At 39.6% G+C, this 18,432-nt stretch overlaps 1 protein-coding gene across 1 annotated transcript in view; it reads right to left on the bottom strand.

Moving 5' to 3' along the window:
- LOC138305193 (neurogenic locus protein delta-like) overlaps positions 1-15,030 on the bottom strand; it is a 28,366-nt gene extending 13,336 nt beyond the window's left edge. The window contains exons 1-3 of the mRNA XM_069245629.1: positions 14,751-15,030; positions 4,110-4,264; positions 2,925-3,057 (exon numbers count right to left, since the gene is read on the bottom strand). Coding sequence (XP_069101730.1) covers positions 2,925-3,057; positions 4,110-4,264; positions 14,751-14,795 — 333 coding nt within the window. The 5' untranslated portion in view covers positions 14,796-15,030. The remainder of the gene's footprint in view (positions 1-2,924; positions 3,058-4,109; positions 4,265-14,750) is intronic.
- Between the last annotated feature and the right edge of the window lie 3,402 nt (positions 15,031-18,432).

Genomic DNA, 18,432 nt, shown 5'->3' with positions numbered 1-18,432 from the left:
AGCCTACATATTTAGCAGAAACTATTCTTTATTACTGTAAGCCTACCATTTGCAGAAGCTATTCTTTATTACTGTAAGCCTACATATTTAGCAGAAGCTATTCTTTTTACTTCACTTTTGAAAGCTATTCTTTTTATGTAACCTACATATTTAGCAGAAGCTATTCTTTATACTTTTGCAGAAGTATTCTTTTTACTGTAAGCTCACACATTGCAGAGCTATTCTTTTATCATTTTAGCTATTCTTTTTAGAGAAGCTATTTTTATTTACTGTAAGCCTACAATTTAGCAGAAGCTATTCTTTATTACTGTAAGCCTACATATTTAGCAGAAGCTATTCTTTATTACTATAAGCCTACATATTTAGTAGAAGTATTTTTTTACTGTAGCCTACTATTAAGCAGAAGCTATTCTTTATTACTGTAAGCCTACATATTTAGCAGAAGCTATTCTTTATTACTGTAAGCCTACATATTTAGCAGAAGCTATTCTTTATTACTGTAAGCCTACATATTTAGCAGAAGCTATTCTTTATTACTATAAGCCTACATATTTAGTAGAAGCTATTCTTTATTACTGTAAGCCTACATATTTAGTAGAAGCTATTCTTTATTACTATAAGCCTACATATTTAGTAGAAGCTATTATTTATTACTGTAAGCCTACATATTTAGTAGAAGCTATTTATTTATTACTTGTAAGCCTACATATTTAGCAGAAGCTATTCTTTATTACTGTAAGCCTACATATTTAGCAGAAGCTATTCTTTATTACTGTAAGCCTACATATTTAGCAGAAGCTATTCTTTATTACTGTAAGCCTACATATTTAGCAGAAGCTATTCTTTATTACTGTAAGCCTACATATTTAGCAGAAGTATTATTTATTACTGTAAGCCTACATATTTAGCAGAAGCTATTTTTATTACTGTAAGCACATATTTAGAGAAGCTATTCTTTATTACTATAAGCCTACATATTTAGTAGAAGCTATTATTTATTATTGTAAGCCTACCTATTTAGCAGAAACTATTCTTTATTACCGTAAACCTACATATTTAGCAGAAACTATTCTTTATTACTGTAAGCCTACATATTTAGCAGAAGCTTTTCTTCGTTACTGTAAGCCTACATATTTAGCAGAAGCTATTCTTTGTTACTGTAAGCCTACATATTTAGCAGAAACTATTCTTTATTACTGTAAGCCTACATATTTAGCAGAAGCTTTTCTTCGTTACTGTAAGCCTACATATTTAGCAGAAACTATTCTTTATTACTGTAAGCTTACATATTTAGCAGAAGCTATTCTTTATTACTGTAAGCCTACATATTTAGCAGAAGCTATTCTTTATTACTGTAAGCCTACATATTTAGCAGAAGCTTTTCTTTGTTACTGTAAGCCTACATATTTAGCAGAAACTATTCTTTGTTACTGTAAGCCTTCATATTTAGCAGAAACTATTCTTTGTTACTGTAAGCCTACATATTTAGCAGAAACTATTCTTTGTTACTGTAAGCCTACCTATCTAGTAGAAGCTATTCTTTATTACTGTAAGCCTACATATTTAATTTAGCAGAAGCTATTCTTTCTTACTATAAGCCTACATATTTAGCAGAAGCTATTCTTTATTAATGTAAGCTCACAACATTTGCAGAAGCTATTCTTTATCATTGTAAGCCTACCTTTTTAGCAGAAACTATTCTTTATTACTGTAAGCCTGCATATTTAGTAGAAGCTATTGTTTATTATTGTAAGCCTACATATTTAGTAGAAGCTATTATTTATTACTGTAAGCCTTCATATTTAGCAGAAGCTATTCTTTATTACTGTAAGCCTACATATTTAGCAGAAACTATTCTTTATTACTGTAAGCCTACATATCTAGCAGAAGCTTTTCTTTGTTACTGTAAGCCTACATATTTAGCAGAAGCTTTTCTTTGTTACTGTAAGCCTACTTTTTTAGCAGAAGATATTCTTTGTTGCTGTAAGCCTACATATTTAGCAGAAGCTTTCTTTATTACTGTTAACCTACATATTTAGCAGAAACTATTCTTTATTACTGTAAGCCTACATATTTAGCAGAAGCTTTTCTTTGTTACTGTAAGCCTACATATTTAGCAGAAACTATTCTTTGTTACTGTAGACCTACATATTTATCAGAAACTATTCTTTGTTACTGTAAGCCTACATATCTAGTAGAAGCTATTCCTTATTACTGTAAGCCTAGATATTTTAGAGTAGTCTAATTTCAGCTCTTATTGTGCAGAAATGTTGCGCTAAAATATGGCTGCGCTGATTTTATTCTAAGTAAATTGTTCATATTGCCATGGTGATTCTAATCTAAGTAAATTGTTCATATTGCCATGGTGCTACATACTCTGCAGTAGTGAGTCTAACTGCACTAATCTGTTCAATATTACGCCAAAACAGGTTTCGTGAACTCAATACTAAGATCAATTTATGAAACATTATCTATTATCATATTATCATATCAAAAATTGTGGCGTTCCTCAAGGAAATATATTTCATACGAATTGACAGGTATGTATAATTTGTAACAATGGACAGGTAATTTGACCTATATATCTATCTATTGTTATAGCCCCTGGCAGCTTAGTCTGGTGTGGTCAGACAATGTTTGGTATATATACAGTCACATCTCAGCGGACACAATAAAACAAATTTTCTACCTTTGTGCTCTTTAATGGGGACATTTTCTACTTTTTTGGGACAATTACACCGTAAACCTCACAACAATTTAAACTTTTCTTATATAAAACAATAATACAGACCATAATGGTCTATATTTTACTCATTTTTCAGATACACGTTTGTAATTTTTTGTTAAATATCAATATCACAAACCATATCCAGACGAGACTTGAACGAGACTTCATTTCATACTTTAAGGATAACATAACTTACCGGCCAGGATTTCATTCGGAAGAACATTGGATTTTTCACTCCACCAAACGATGATCCGAATGTGATCGTGTCCGCATCTGTTATTTCCGACGATGTGAATTTTCCATATGAACACTCACTTATGCTATTTGATCTAAAACAGAAAATGGCCAAAAAATAATTATATTTTGGAAAAAAAAATCATTTTTTCATTTATTTTTATTTTTTGTTTTGTTATGTTTTGTTTGATTTATTTCATTCAATAAATCATGTTTCAAATGTTTAAACTGCTTCCTTTACATGTACAAATTTAATGTTAAGAAATGTGCTCATTAAAGTGAAAACGATTACATTTGACTTAATTACTATTTGATCTACTCTACATGGCCTATATGTGTTTGAAGTTATAACCTCAGTGATTGGGTCTGAGCCTTCCTATATATCACTTTTGTCAATAACAGGTGTCATATTACCCCAATTGTTTAATTTAAATGCAAATTGATAAAGATCAACACTTATATATAGGGGACATTCTAAGAGGAAAAATTATCTATATAACAATTATAGAATTGTCATAATGTATTTAGGCTGTATCTCTCTAATGTTTACAATTTAACAACCTTTACTTGTTGATTAAATGACTTGTATCGTCGGTTTGTTTATTTTTACGTCCTATTAACAGCCAGGGTCATGTAAGGACGTGCCAGGTTTGTTGGTGGAGGAAAGCCGGAGTACCCGGAGAAAAACCACCGACCAGCGGTCAGTACCTGGCAACTGCCCCACATGAGATTCGAACCCGCATCCCAGAGGTGGAGGGCTTGTGGTAATATGTCGGGACATCTTAACCACTCGGCCACCGCGGCCCCTGTATCGTCGGTAAGAAAGAGGTTTACATAATGTGTGTGTTATTGTGTATGTACATTATCCCTGCATTGTATACTGGGTTAGAATGAATGACCAATATTTATATGTTGTCATTGTTTTATCATTTTGTTATTTTTTGTGAAACAATTAAGTGTCGTTCTAGACCAAAACGTAAATAAATAAGATAAGATATGTTAATCTTAAACAAAATATAATGGTTTCCCTCAAATCAAAAGCGAAATTCAGAATTCAGAATCAGACATCTATCTTTCTTATTGATTTTTTAAACGTTTTGTTTAATGACGTAACATATAATCATATATACAAACTAAGATATCTCACCCTGACGCCTTATCCAGACAGATATCAAACTTGTGGTCACACGCCGAGAAACAGAACACGGATTTCCCATCACAACACTCGCCATTACTCCCCTCTCCATCCGGGTTCTTGTAATGCACAAATTTCATCTCCATTGTCACTCCAGCTGTGGTGAGCTAAACAATAGTTAAACAGAAGACAATTGTTATGTCAAGATAACAATGTGAACAAAGTTTTTAAACTGTTAAATCAGGAGCATTTATACTGTATATTATGATCGTTGAGTAGAAACTTTTTAATTGTTTTTTTTTCTGTTTTTGCTTTTGTTCTTAATTTTTTTATATATATTTTTTTTTTAAATAAAACGAAAATGAAAAAAAAATCCTGACACCATTCATCATCATTTGATATCATCTTATCGTTTTCGTTTTCACGAATGAATAGCATCGTATTTGGTTTACATATTACAAAAATCGTTGTGCCATAGACCAGACATAGAAATTTCTACCCACTAAAAACCTTGAAAACATAAAACCTCGAAAGAACTGACGAACTTTTAATGTCGAATAGAATTGAAATGTTTCATTTTTAACCAAATTTGAGAAAGATTAATAATTAATGTATAGGTTAGGGAGAACAGAAAAGATAAATGCTTGACATGAAGGTTGTTTTTGTGTGTGTGTTTAGACCGCATTTTACATCAATAACTAGATTATAATTATGGTATTCCCTATTCATCTTCTCTTAAACAGTCAACCATGTTGTTACTGTTACGGGGTCAATGACAAAATAATTTATACAAATTAAATACCGTGTATGGATTTGTATAATAATGCATAATGATGTCTAATTTTACGTTAGTATTTCAACAATGAAATAATAAATAGATGTAGAGAACACTTTTGTTACATATATGAACTATATGTAATGATTTTGTATTTGCTGTGGAGTTTGTTTCATTCAAACATTATCTTATTATATAACCAAGAAGTGGTATTAGCTCTTCTTGGTTCATTGTATTGACTAAAACGCCGTAAATACATCGTAGAAGTGTACGATCTATATAATCATGGAACAGTATATTAATGTCATATTGCAAGGCCAATTTGAGTAATTAAAGCGTTGTAGAAAGATGTATTGGGATCATTGCACTTTGGAATTTTACAAACGTACTGAAGGAAGTTCCCTGGTGTATATTTGTGATTTTATTATCGCCTAATACAATGATATATGTATTTATAAACATATCTGTGACAATAATGTATATGTTATTTACACGATGTATAGCTATGCCACTGTGTGGCTAACAGACATCATACAGTACGTGTCGCCTTCAGCAGGACTGACTATTGACCGGATGCCGGACAAGGACTGGTTGAGTGACCAATGACCGCCATTGACTGGTAATCGGACGAGAAATGAGAGAATAACCACCATTGGCTGATAATTTGACGAGATATGAGGGAATGACCACCATTGGCTGATAATTTGACGATAAATGAAAGCATAACCATTATTGACTGATGATTGAACGAGAAATGAGAGATTAACCACCATTGGCTGATGATTGGACGAGAAATGAGAGAATGACGACCATTGGCTGATGATTGGACGAGAAATGAGAGAATGACGACCATTGGTTGATAATTGGACGAGAAATGAGAGAATGACGACCATTGGTTGGTAATGGACTAGAAATGAGAGAATGACGACCATTGGCTGATAATGGACGAGAACATACAGAATGACGACCATTGGTTGATAATTTGACGATAAATGAAAGCATAACCATCATTGACTGATGATTGAACGAGAAATGAGAGAATAACCACCATTGGCTGATGATTGGACGAGAAATGAGAGAATGACGACCATTGGTTGATAATTGGACGAGAAATGAGAGAATGACGACCATTGGTTGGTAATGGACTAGAAATGAGAGAATGACGACCATTGGCTGATAATGGACGAGAACATACAGAATGACGACCATTGGTTGATAATTTGACGATAAATGAAAGCATAACCACCATTGACTGATGATTGGACGAGAAATGAGAGAATAACCACCATTGGCTGATAATTTGACGAGATATGAGAGAATGACCACAATTGGCTGATAATTTGACGATAAATGAAAGCATAACCACCATTGACTGATGATTGAACGAGAAATGAGAGAATAACCACCATTGGCTGATGATTGGACGAGAAATGAGAGAATGACGACCATTGGTTGATAATTGGACGAGAAATGAGAGAATGACGACCATTGGTTGGTAATGGACTAGAAATGAGAGAATGACGACCATTGGCTGATAATGGACGAGAAAATACAGAATGACGACCATTGGTTGATAATTTGACGATAAATGAAAGCATAACCACCATTGGCTGATGATTGGACGAGAAATGAGAGAATAACCACCATTGGCTGATGATTGGACGAGAAATGAGAGAATGACGACCATTGGTTGATAATTGGACGAGAAATGAGAGAATGATGACAATTGGTTGATAATGGACTAGAAATGAGAGAATGACGTTCATTGGCTGATAATGGACGAGAAATGACAGAATGACGACCATTGGTTGATAATTGGACAAGAAATGAGAGAATGACAACCATTGGTTGATAATGGATTAGAAATGACAGAATGAAAGCCATTGAATGATAATTGGACTAGAAATGAGAGAATGACCACCATTGGCCGGAAGACTGATAAGAACTGAAAGAGTGACCAGTGACCACCATTGGTTAAAAATTGGACAAGTACTGAGTGAATGACCACAATTGGATAAAATGAGAAAAGGTATGGAAGGAAACTGGACGAATAATCTAAGGAAGTTCTTTGCTGAAAATATCTTACATTCACAATTGTTCAAAATTAGGCACACCAACATCAGATGCTTATTTCATTCCAACTGTGTATCAATTCCTATGAACAAAAAGATTTATTACATTTTTGTTAATAGGACTTTTAAGTTTAAATGGTCAAATCATATGTAAAGATGTTCTTAATAATAAACTGTTGTAAATCAAAGATAGCTATTTGGCATTATGTGTGATTTTACCGAAGTAGCACTGTGTTGACCATGCTCACGACAGACTAAAGCAATATCCTCCAAATTGGATGGAAGTATGGCTGTTTAAATTATTGACAAAGGCATTCATTCTACCCATCCAATCTATTTGATAATAATATGAGCATATGATACCCCTACTCCATAAGTTTTGCAGATAAAATAATGTTTTGACAGATTTGACACTTAAAGCAAAAAGTTCGAAGTATTTTTTTTATTTCTGTACAACGTAAAGCAGAAACCGTGCCCTTTACAAATCTGTCATATTTTTAAGATATAAATCAGTATTTCTCGTTAAAACTACAAACTATTCAACTATACAAGAATGTAAGAATAGAACGCCAAGAGATTATTGTAATGATTTAAATATAAATTAGTATTGCTTATATCATTTGCATATATTTTTTGTGTTATATAATGTTTAATGTTTACGTTGTATATCAATCTTCATGTGAAATGGAGGAAACAAATATCATTGATTAACTGATTCAATGGTTGATACAATGTAATGATAATTAGGATATGTTGTTCTCCTGAGTTCAGATTCCAATAGGTCTAAAGTTCCTATAAACCAGTCCGCTATTAAACGTACTCTTCATTCCATATAATTTTGTAAATGTACCAATGTATTTTAAACAATTGGAAGTATTTTAGGTACGTAAATAATAACTTCCCTAGCCAAGGGTAATTAGTACTATAATATCCCTGTGTCTCAGGGAGGAAGAGCATTGTTCTGAATATGTCGATAGTTTTCTGTGTAATCGTATTCTTCTTGTAAACTTTGGATCAAAAGCAGGGCTCGTATAATCCCTATAGATCAAAAGCAGGGCTCGTGTAATCCTTATAGATCAAAAGCAGGGCTCGTGTAATCCCTATAGATCAAAAGCAGGGCTCGTGTAATCCCTATAGATCAAAAGCAGGGCTCGTGTAATCCCTATAGATCAAAAGCATGGCTCGTGTAATCCCTATAGATCAAAAGCAGGGCTCGTGTAATCCCTATAGATAAAAAGCAAGGCTCGTGTAATCCCTATAGATCAAAAGCAGGGCTCGTGTAATCCCTATCGATCAAAGGCAGGGCTCGTGTAATCCCTATCGATCAAAAGCAGGGCTCGTGAACTCCCTATAGATCAAAAGCAGGGCTCGTGTAATCCCTATAAATCACAAGCAGGGCTCGTGTAATCCATATAGATCAAAAGCAGGGCTCGTGTAATCCCTATAGATCAAAAGCAGGGCTCGTGTAATTAGTTTGACTTATTAAAAAGAATGACTTGCATTATCAAAGTCATGCTGAGTTAATTTTTTAGTTGAGATGACATCAGGCTTGGAACAGCTATGTCACTGCTGTCACATTAATATCAGTGGTCACGTAACTGTGTTAATGTGCTATACCACTGTTTATTGGACTGTTTGAGTGACAGTCTTTCTTCCTTAACTAGAGTTTCATTGAGAGACATTTTTCAACACGTAATATGTAAGCGTCTTGCCGTTTTGTAAATTCAAACTTTTGATTTGAGTAGACCATCGTTAGTCTTTACGATGATTTTATATAACATGTTATGTGTAATCAGTAATCAGTTTTTTTGTTATAATTCAGACACCACATACAAAAAACAAATGTCTAGTCATAGCCATATTTTGTATACCATAAAGATCCACACTAATTTGATTCCCAATGACAAATATGCTAATAAGGCATAATTTGATTGGCCACAGGTCACTGACCGCTGTAGGCCCCATATTAGATAAATGCGTCTTCTGATTGGTCAAGCCCCTGATTTAGCTCATATAAGACAAAGGGAGTCCCAACTATAGAGCCTATCTATACAGCTTCAGACGCCATCTTGGAAAATTGGGAAAAAATCAAAATTGTTCTGCATTTATATACTGTTATAGTGGGTAGAAGAATTTTGAACATCGTTTTCCTGTCGTACCTTCGTTCATCAGGCGGATTTCATCCATATCTTACAGCGATATGTGTTTTTTATTGGACAATTCTGGACTTGCCATGCCTTCTACACTGTGTCCCGATGTGCTGAATTGTTGATCCTACTGTCACCGAAAGTCTACCCTTTTTATACACTTATGACGAAGTCATCTTTCTACGTTTAGCCTTATATTTATAAGGCCAGTTTGGCGTTGTTTTCGCTCACCTTTGCTAAAATGTTTCAAGAAATTACAAATAATATTTCCTAATAGCAATAAATTAGTCAACATAAAGGGCTTCCCCTCTATATCTGGGGTATGCCAAGAATTACGAGCCATCATATTGTTTAGTATCTATTTCATTGAAATTTTGACCAAAGATCGAGGTATGGACCAAGAAGCCTTACTTGATTGAATATAGATATGTATATATCTTTAGTCTGCAACAGGTCAAAAATAAATTCCACAATTAAATCATCGTTAGTCTTCGCGAGCGGCAACGACTCTACACACTGAAAGGCCTATTCATACATTTCCATTGTCTATCAGTTGATATTTTTATGACTTGTATGGGTGGTATGTTCTTTAAAAGTTTGTTATAATTAATCTTTATTATTTGTTTTAATTAAAACATATTTGAAATCGAGATAAATTCCTATCCCTTTCTCAGTATCCATTACACTATTGGGGAACAACATACCAGGACGATTGTTGGAACGTTTTACGTTCGGTTTCAAGTTTTCATTTGGAGATATGTCCGTGAGCGACAAAACGTCAGTCTTGTGTATTACACCTAACATGTCTTGTGGTTACTTCGGCGCCGTCCTATTTTTTGTATTAGATGATTACGTGAACCGGATTTGACCTTTGACCTAGATTCCTAAGGTCAGTCACGCCGATGACTTTATATCAAACCTTATGATTCTATTTACTTTAAGTTTTTGCAAACATTGGTTGTAGGAATTTTGTTGGGTTTTTCTAGTTCCCATAACTGTAATAAATGTACTACTTTTTGCATCTGTTTATATAAATATATATTTCTTGGGTATATTATCATAATAGTATTGCATTATATTACTAGCTTCTAGAAATGAGAAATTCAAACAAAACATGTATCAGGAAACTGGAATACTGAACTACGAATAATTACCATGTAGGTTAAATGCGAATGATACAAACAGACATTTAAATCAGATGCCTGGTTTGCTGTTAGAACTATTTATACCTTATATTGTGGTTTACTTTACATCAGTAGCGCCGTCAGGTGAAAATCGTTATAACTGATGACTTCGGTAATTACCACAGCATAAAAATGAAGTCGCAGTAGCTTTAACCACAAACAAAGCTAGTTTGACAGTTACAGAGCGGCTGTGTTTGATTGAATACATTGACTTCCATCATGAACATGCTGACACAGTAAACAACCACTGTGGTTTTTATTCCGGTCTGCTGGGAATGACTAACGCTTAACACTCATCATCACAAGGCAAAGATAGAAAAAATATAAGTACAAAATAAGGACAATGACGAAAAAACAGACCCACAAAATAGAAATCATGGGGGAAACAACGGGCCCACAAAACAGGGACAATGGTGGAAAAATAGGCACACAAGTTGGACAAGATCGACACAACAGGGATAAAGGTGGAGGCATTAGATTCACAAAACGGGCAATGGCGAGAACATTTGATACACCAAACAGGTGCAATGGAAAATATTGAGCCAATACAATTATTGACATTATTAACAAAACCACAACTTTCGAGCAGGAATTACGTAGAGAAAAAAACAACGAATACTACACCGGTGTTCCGGAAGAGGAAACGTCTCCTGTTTCACAAATTTAAATAAATCAATGGCAATAATTACACCAATGGATTAATTTATAATAACACAGAGAAAGTTTATAGCATATTCAAAGAATTAACAAATGTGTTCAAAATTTTATCAAAAGTATGTATAAATCAGGAAAAAAAACATAACTGGATAGTTTTGAAAATAATGCCAAACGTTTTTAAATTCTTCTCATACTACACTGGGATCGTGACTTGTTTCACATAGCAACTGCACACCCTGCATAAATCTAATGGTGTAATTATGTCAACTTTGAGGTATTTAAAATAAATTATAGTACAGGTCAGCTCTTAAGGCAATTATAAAAAGGCCGACTTGCATGATATATAATGGACTATTATATACAGTTGTTCTTCTCAAAATCATTCCACATAAATCATGTGTGTAGACTGTTTACTATGTGTAGCGTTAGTTTGAAAAGGATTTGCATGCTTTTCTCACACCGTATGTTTCAAATGATGACCAATTCGAATATAATGCTGATTTTATTCACTAGACGTTTATTTTAGTAACTTAGACCCAGAAAATCACCTGTTATGTCCTGAATTTAAAATACGCACGGGGTAATGTTATAACATGATGATAGGATGACATACGGTATACATAGCGGTCTAACGAGGTAGGCCTATACAAGATCGGATTTTCCGCAGGCTAGAGTTTATTTTCTTAATGATTCATTCATGATTTATCATACTGCATCGTAAAATACACAAACCACTCTGGGGCATTCCAAAATATACGGTCTTTTTTCCCCGAATTATAATTAGACTCATGACGTAATTTAATGACCATCATTTATCGTTATGTACAATTAAATCCTTTCATGGCGCCCACGTGGCTTCTTAACATTGAATCCCTATCTCTTTCATAATAATAGTTCACATTTATTTAATAAAATACTACAGATTCTAAAATGGTAGTCATGACAATTATAGCATATTTCTTTTATTTCCTTCGGATTGTAACATTACATTTGAAAGTGTTGCTCAAACCCATGTTTTCTCTTCTTCGACTTGCGGCCGTAGTTACCAGTCTAAAACTAAAACAGTAATGTAAATATAAGGATTTGTCTTCATGTTAAACGGCGTATATGGTAGTATAAACGTCCTCCATAAAATATGTTTATTGCTAATTACGTTCAAACCACCGCATACGCAGTCAAAATTAAGATTGATCCATATCGAATTTTTCATATAATATTCATAAATCATCTTTTCAGGTTTTACAAGTCCGCTTAACATGCGATATGAAAACCGTATAATGAATTATTATTAAACACACATATGACTTATAGGTATTCCATTGTTTTGAACACAGGTAAGATATAGGTAATACGGCTGTTTAGTCATGCATGCTCTGACCTTGGCCAACGCCTAATGGTATTTAGTTCTTGTATTAGAATAACAATTAGCATGCTTCTTTTTTATGAAAGCAGGAAATGAACACACACCCCAGTAGATTCATAAGACACAGTTGGTTATTGTTTCTAAAGGTATTACAATATTGTTTTGGTTATATCAAAGAAATGTCTTTATAAGGAATGAAATTTTTAATATTAATTTGCATGATACGTACCTCTATCCCCCAGGGATGGGGTATAGTCAAGGTTTATACTAACTCTATGTAAATCTTTACATCATCAATGATATTCATTTTATTAGTTAATTTATTCAAATTTGCATTCTCCAATTACATGTAAAACCACTACCAACAGTATCTACTGTTTACTGAGCTTTTATAACAGTTAGCTGACCTCTGTCGGCTTTAATTACCCATTCCTATTGGCAGCAAGTTCTTGTGTGTATTTTTCGCTTTGAGTTTTATTTAAGGGCCAGTTATAAAGTCGGCTTCACATACCTGCAACGTGTTGCGGTGTGTGAATGGGTCTGCATGTATTGAGAGGTTATTATATTATTTCTTGTAATGGTGGAACTCTTTTTGTATTCATTAATACATTTATAGACAATGGTATGTCTGGGCAAGGGGACAAAACCCAGAGCTTTCCTCACAGGTACGAATGTTCAAATCAACACCAAAAGTGAGGAAGTGTGGAACGTGCCGATATGTGACAACAACTTAAGATTCAAAGAATTAATACAAAATAAAAAATAAAACTTCTTCCAATGCTTTTATTATTATCAACTTTTTTTCATATCTCACTTTTCACTAAACGTATTATATGTTTCCTTTAAATAATGTAATGTTTTCCTATGGGGATTTTAAAGCTACAAAATTCCTTCAAGTTAGAGAAGTTCTTGTTATAACTTGACACTAGATAATAATTATCATCTGTTCAGTTCATTTTCTAAATAATTATATAAACTTGTAACGGATTATTTTCTCGAGAAATTAATGTCTGAAATACATATCAATATCTAAACCTTGAAACTGAATATTCTAAGAAAACAAACAAAAAACACATATACTATGTTAACGTTATATATTAATCACGATCAGCTCACTCCTCTGGGATGTATGGGCGTCATGTAATAACATAATAGATCACTTGTATGAGTAAACAATTACTTAACCCGAGAGAAATGGACAGGTAACGTCTACAAACGATCCATACCCTAGTGACATGGAAACACTGAGATAGAAGATCTGTATGGAAAGAGAACATTGTCACCTCACTAAGGACATCATACACAGATCTAGATGATGAGGTGTGGATAGCAGTCCACATGGGAAAGATCTGCTTCTGGACATGTGTGTGAGGTAAACATAGTATTACTTTCTATTGGTGTTTACCGATACACAATCAAACGCTATTGTTTACATCGTAAAACCTATGTCTCACCACATAACTTAGAGTAGTGCCTGGAGGGGTGAGATGACAGGAGTGACATACCATCGATACAGGACCATCTCCTGTGTATCGTATATGTGTTAAATTTTTGTTTGTTTAGTTTTACGTCCTATTAACAGCCAGGGTCATGTAAGGACGTGCCAGGTTTGTTGGTGGAGGAAAGCCGGAGTACCCGGAGAAAAACCACCGGTCAGCGGTCAGTACCTGGCAAATGCCCCACTTGGGATTCGAACCCGCATCCCAGAGGTGGAGGGCTTGTGGTAATATGTCGGGACATCTTAACCACTCGGCCACCGCGGCCCTTGTGTTAAATATCTATTACATTATAACATAAGCTTTGTTGCATATTTGCATTGCATATAATCCTGCAGCTTTCCTGATAAAATAAAAATTAGATTGGAACACACCACATTCTATACTACATCTAATTACTGTTCAGTACATAACTAGAAAGACTGAATAATGAGGTCGAATTATGATTCAGCCCGGATAATGGGATGTCATGCCCAAAACATTTTGATGGTCAATGACAGGTCAAGCCGTATCTAGTTGTAGAGGAAACAGATTTAAATATGGACATTAGTAGACATCTACAACGTTGAAAGTTATTTGTATAGAAATTTGAATACATTTGGGGGCCTGGTTTACTTAAATTCTTTCATTAAATATCCTAAATTATAATCCCTATAGGAAAGCATTATAGAAGCGAAGGAAGAATCCGTAAGACATTTTCATAGGGAGAATAATAAGTTAATGAATTCCGTTAAGCTTAGGAATGTCCGTAAAACCGGGCCTAATACCGAGACTATTCTTCGAATGGCTTTCTAAGTTTCCTTCAAACGTATAAGGATAGTTTGCTTCGAAAACATTTCTTTTGGAAACTCATTATGCTTCATGCATCAACTATATGTTTGAATATCTGAAATAATTGTTTACAAACCTAATTACATGTATAAATGTAGAATAATGGTAATTTGCCGTTTAATACTTACCTTTATTAAAGATCCTAGAAGAACAATCACACTTAACAATTCCATGATAACTGATGCTTGATTACAGAGTATTTCACTGGAGTAAAATCCGCACACTGTACAAGAACATGAAGACAGATTTCTGATATAAACTAAGAAACAATGGCGGTTACAGACCGATTGTAACAAGCAGGCGTGCACTCCGTCAGGAAGCCCAAACAAATGTGACGTTTACCTGACAGGTGAGTGTGTCATAAAAAGACAGGTAGGCCTACAGTCTGACGTTGTCTCGTACACTACACAAATAAGTAACAACACACGTCATATGAAAGGTGCCCACATCCAAAGGATACAGCCTACCGCTCCTACGGCAGGGGGATACAGCCGACCGCTCCTACGGTAGGGGATACAGCCTACCGCTCCTACGGTAGGGGGATACAGCCGACCGCTCCTACGGCAGGGGATACAGCCTACCGCTCCTACGGCAGGGGGATACAGCCGACCGCTCCTACGGCAGGGGGATACAGCCGACCGCTCCTACGGCAGGGGGATACAGCCGACCGCTCCTACGGCAGGGGGATACAGCCGACCGCTCCTACGGCAGGGGGATACAGCCGACCGCTCCTACGGCAGGGGGATACAGCCTACCGCTCCTAAGGCAGGGGGATACAGCCGACCGCTCCTACGGCAGGGGGATACAGCCTACCGCTCCTACGGCAGGGGGATACAGCCGACCGCTCCTAAGGCAGGGGGATACAGCCGACCGCTCCTAAGGCAGGGGGATACAGCCGACCGCTCCTACGGCAGGGGGATACAGCCGACCGCTCCTAAGGCAGGGGGATACAGCCGACCGCTCCTACGGCAGGGGGATACAGCCTACCGCTCCTACGGCAGGGGGATACAGCCTACCGCTCCTACGGTAGGGGGATACAGCCTACCGCTCCTACGGTAGGGGGATACAGCCGACCGCTCCTACGGTAGGGGATACAGCCGACCGCTCCTACGGCAGGGGGATACACACGGCCGCTCCTACGGTAGGGGGATACAGCCTACCGCTCCTAAGGCAGGGGGATACAGCCTACCGCTCCTAAGGCAGAAGGATACAGCCTACCGCTCCTACGGTAGGGGATACACACGGCCGCTCCTAAGGCAGAAGGATACAGCCTACCGCTCCTACGGTAGGGGGATACAGCCGACCGCTCCTAAGGCAGAAGGATACAGCCTACCGCTCCTACGGCAGGGGGATACAGCCTACCGCTCCTACGGTAGGGGATACAGCCTACCGCTCCTAAGGCAGAAGGATACAGCCTACCGCTCCTACGGTAGGGGATACACACGGCCGCTCCTACGGCAGGGGGATACAGCCTACCGCTCCTACGGCAGGGGGATACAGCCGACCGCTCCTACGGCAGGGGGATACAGCCGACCGCTCCTACGGCAGGGGGATACAGCCGACCACTCCTACGGTAGGGGATACACACGGCCGCTCCTAAGGCAGAAGGATACAGCCGACCGCTCCTAAGGCAGGGGGATACAGCCGACCGCTCCTACGGCAGGGGGATACAGCCTACCGCTCCTACGGCAGGGGGATACAGCCGACCGCTCCTACGGCAGGGGGATACAGCCGACCGCTCCTACGGCAGGGGGATACAGCCGACCGCTCCTACGGCAGGGGGATACAGCCTACCGCTCCTACGGCAGGGGGATACAGCCTACCGCTCCTACGGCAGGGGGATACAGCCTACCGCTCCTACGGTAGGGGGATACAGCCGACCGCTCCTACGGTAGGGGGATACAGCCGACCGCTCCTACGGCAGGGGGATACACACGGCCGCTCCTACGGTAGGGGGATACACACGGCCGCTCCTACGGTAGGGGGATACAGCCTACCGCTCCTACGGCAGGGGGATACACACGGCCGCTCCTAAGGCAGGGGGATACAGCCTACCGCTCCTAAGGCAGAAGGATACAGCCTACCGCTCCTACGGTAGGGGATACACACGGCCGCGCTCCTAAGGCAGAAGGATACAGCCTACCGCTCCTACGGTAGGGGGATACAGCCGACCGCTCCTAAGGCAGAAGGATACAGCCTACCGCTCCTACGGCAGGGGGATACAGCCTACCGCTCCTACGGTAGGGGATACAGCCTACCGCTCCTAAGGCAGAAGGATACAGCCTACCGCTCCTACGGCAGGGGGATACAGCCTACCGCTCCTACGGCAGGGGGATACAGCCGACCGCTCCTACGGCAGGGGGATACAGCCGACCGCTCCCTACGGCAGGGGGATACAGCCGACCACTCCTACGGTAGGGGATACACACGGCCGCTCCTAAGGCAGAAGGATACAGCCTACCGCTCCTACGGTAGGGGGATACAGCCGACCGCTCCTACGGTAGGGGGATACAGCCTACCGCTCCTACGGTAGGGGGATACAGCCGACCGCTCCTACGGTAGGGGGATACAGCCGACCGCTCCTACGGCAGGGGGATACAGCCGACCACTCCTACGGCAGGGGGATACAGCCGACCGCTCCTACGGCAGGGGGATACAGCCGACCGCTCCTACGGCAGGGGGATACAGCCGACCGCTCCTACGGTAGGGGGATACAGCCGACCGCTCCTACGGTAGGGGGATACAGCCGACCGCTCCTAAGCCAGGGGGATACAGCCGACCGCTCCTACGGTAGGGGGATACAGCCGACCGCTCCTACGGTAGGGGGATACAGCCGACCGCTCCTACGGTAGGGAATACACACGGCCGCTCCTAAGGCAGAAGGATACAGCCTACCGCTCCTACGGTAGGGGGATACAGCCGACCGCTCCTACGGTAGGGGATTACACACGGCCGCTCCTAAGGCAGAAGGATACAGCCGACCGCTCCTAAGGCAGGGGGATACAGCCGACCGCTCCTACGGCAGGGGATACAGCCTACCGCTCCTAAGGCAGAAGGATACAGCCTACCGCTCCTACGGCAGGGGGATACAGCCTACCGCTCCTACGGGTACAGGGGGGGGATACAGCCGACCGCTCCTACGGCAGGGGGATACAGCCGACCGCTCCTACGGCAGGGGGATACAGCCGACCCTCCTACGGTAGGGGATACAGCACGGCCGCTCCTAAGGCAGGGGGATACAGCCGACCGCTCCTAAGGCAGGGGGATACAGCCGACCGCTCCTACGGCAGGGGGATACAGCCGACCGCTCCTACGGCAGGGGGATACAGCCGACCGCTCCTACGGCAGGGGGATACAGCCGACCGCTCCTACGGCAGGGGGATACAGCCGACCGCTCCTACGGCAGGGGGATACAGCCGACCGCTCCTACGGCAGGGGGATACAGCCTACCGCTCCTACGGCAGGGGGATACAGCCTACCGCTCCTACGGTAGGGGGATACAGCCTACCGCTCCTACGGTAGGGGGATACAGCCGACCGCTCCTACGGTAGGGGGATACAGCCGACCGCTCCTACGGCAGGGGGATACACACGGCCGCTCCTACGGTAGGGGGATACAGCCTACCGCTCCTACGGCAGGGGGATACACACGGCCGCTCCTAAGGCAGGGGGATACAGCCTACCGCTCCTAAGGCAGAAGGATACAGCCTACCGCTCCTACGGTAGGGGATACACACGGCCGCTCCTAAGGCAGAAGGATACAGCCTACCGCTCCTACGGCAGGGGGATACAGCCGACCGCTCCTACGGTA

Source organism: Argopecten irradians, chromosome 12 (genome assembly GCF_041381155.1).
Source record: "Argopecten irradians isolate NY chromosome 12, Ai_NY, whole genome shotgun sequence".
Classification (NCBI taxonomy): domain Eukaryota; kingdom Metazoa; phylum Mollusca; class Bivalvia; order Pectinida; family Pectinidae; genus Argopecten; species Argopecten irradians.
This window is presented reverse-complemented; position numbering and strand designations above follow the sequence as displayed.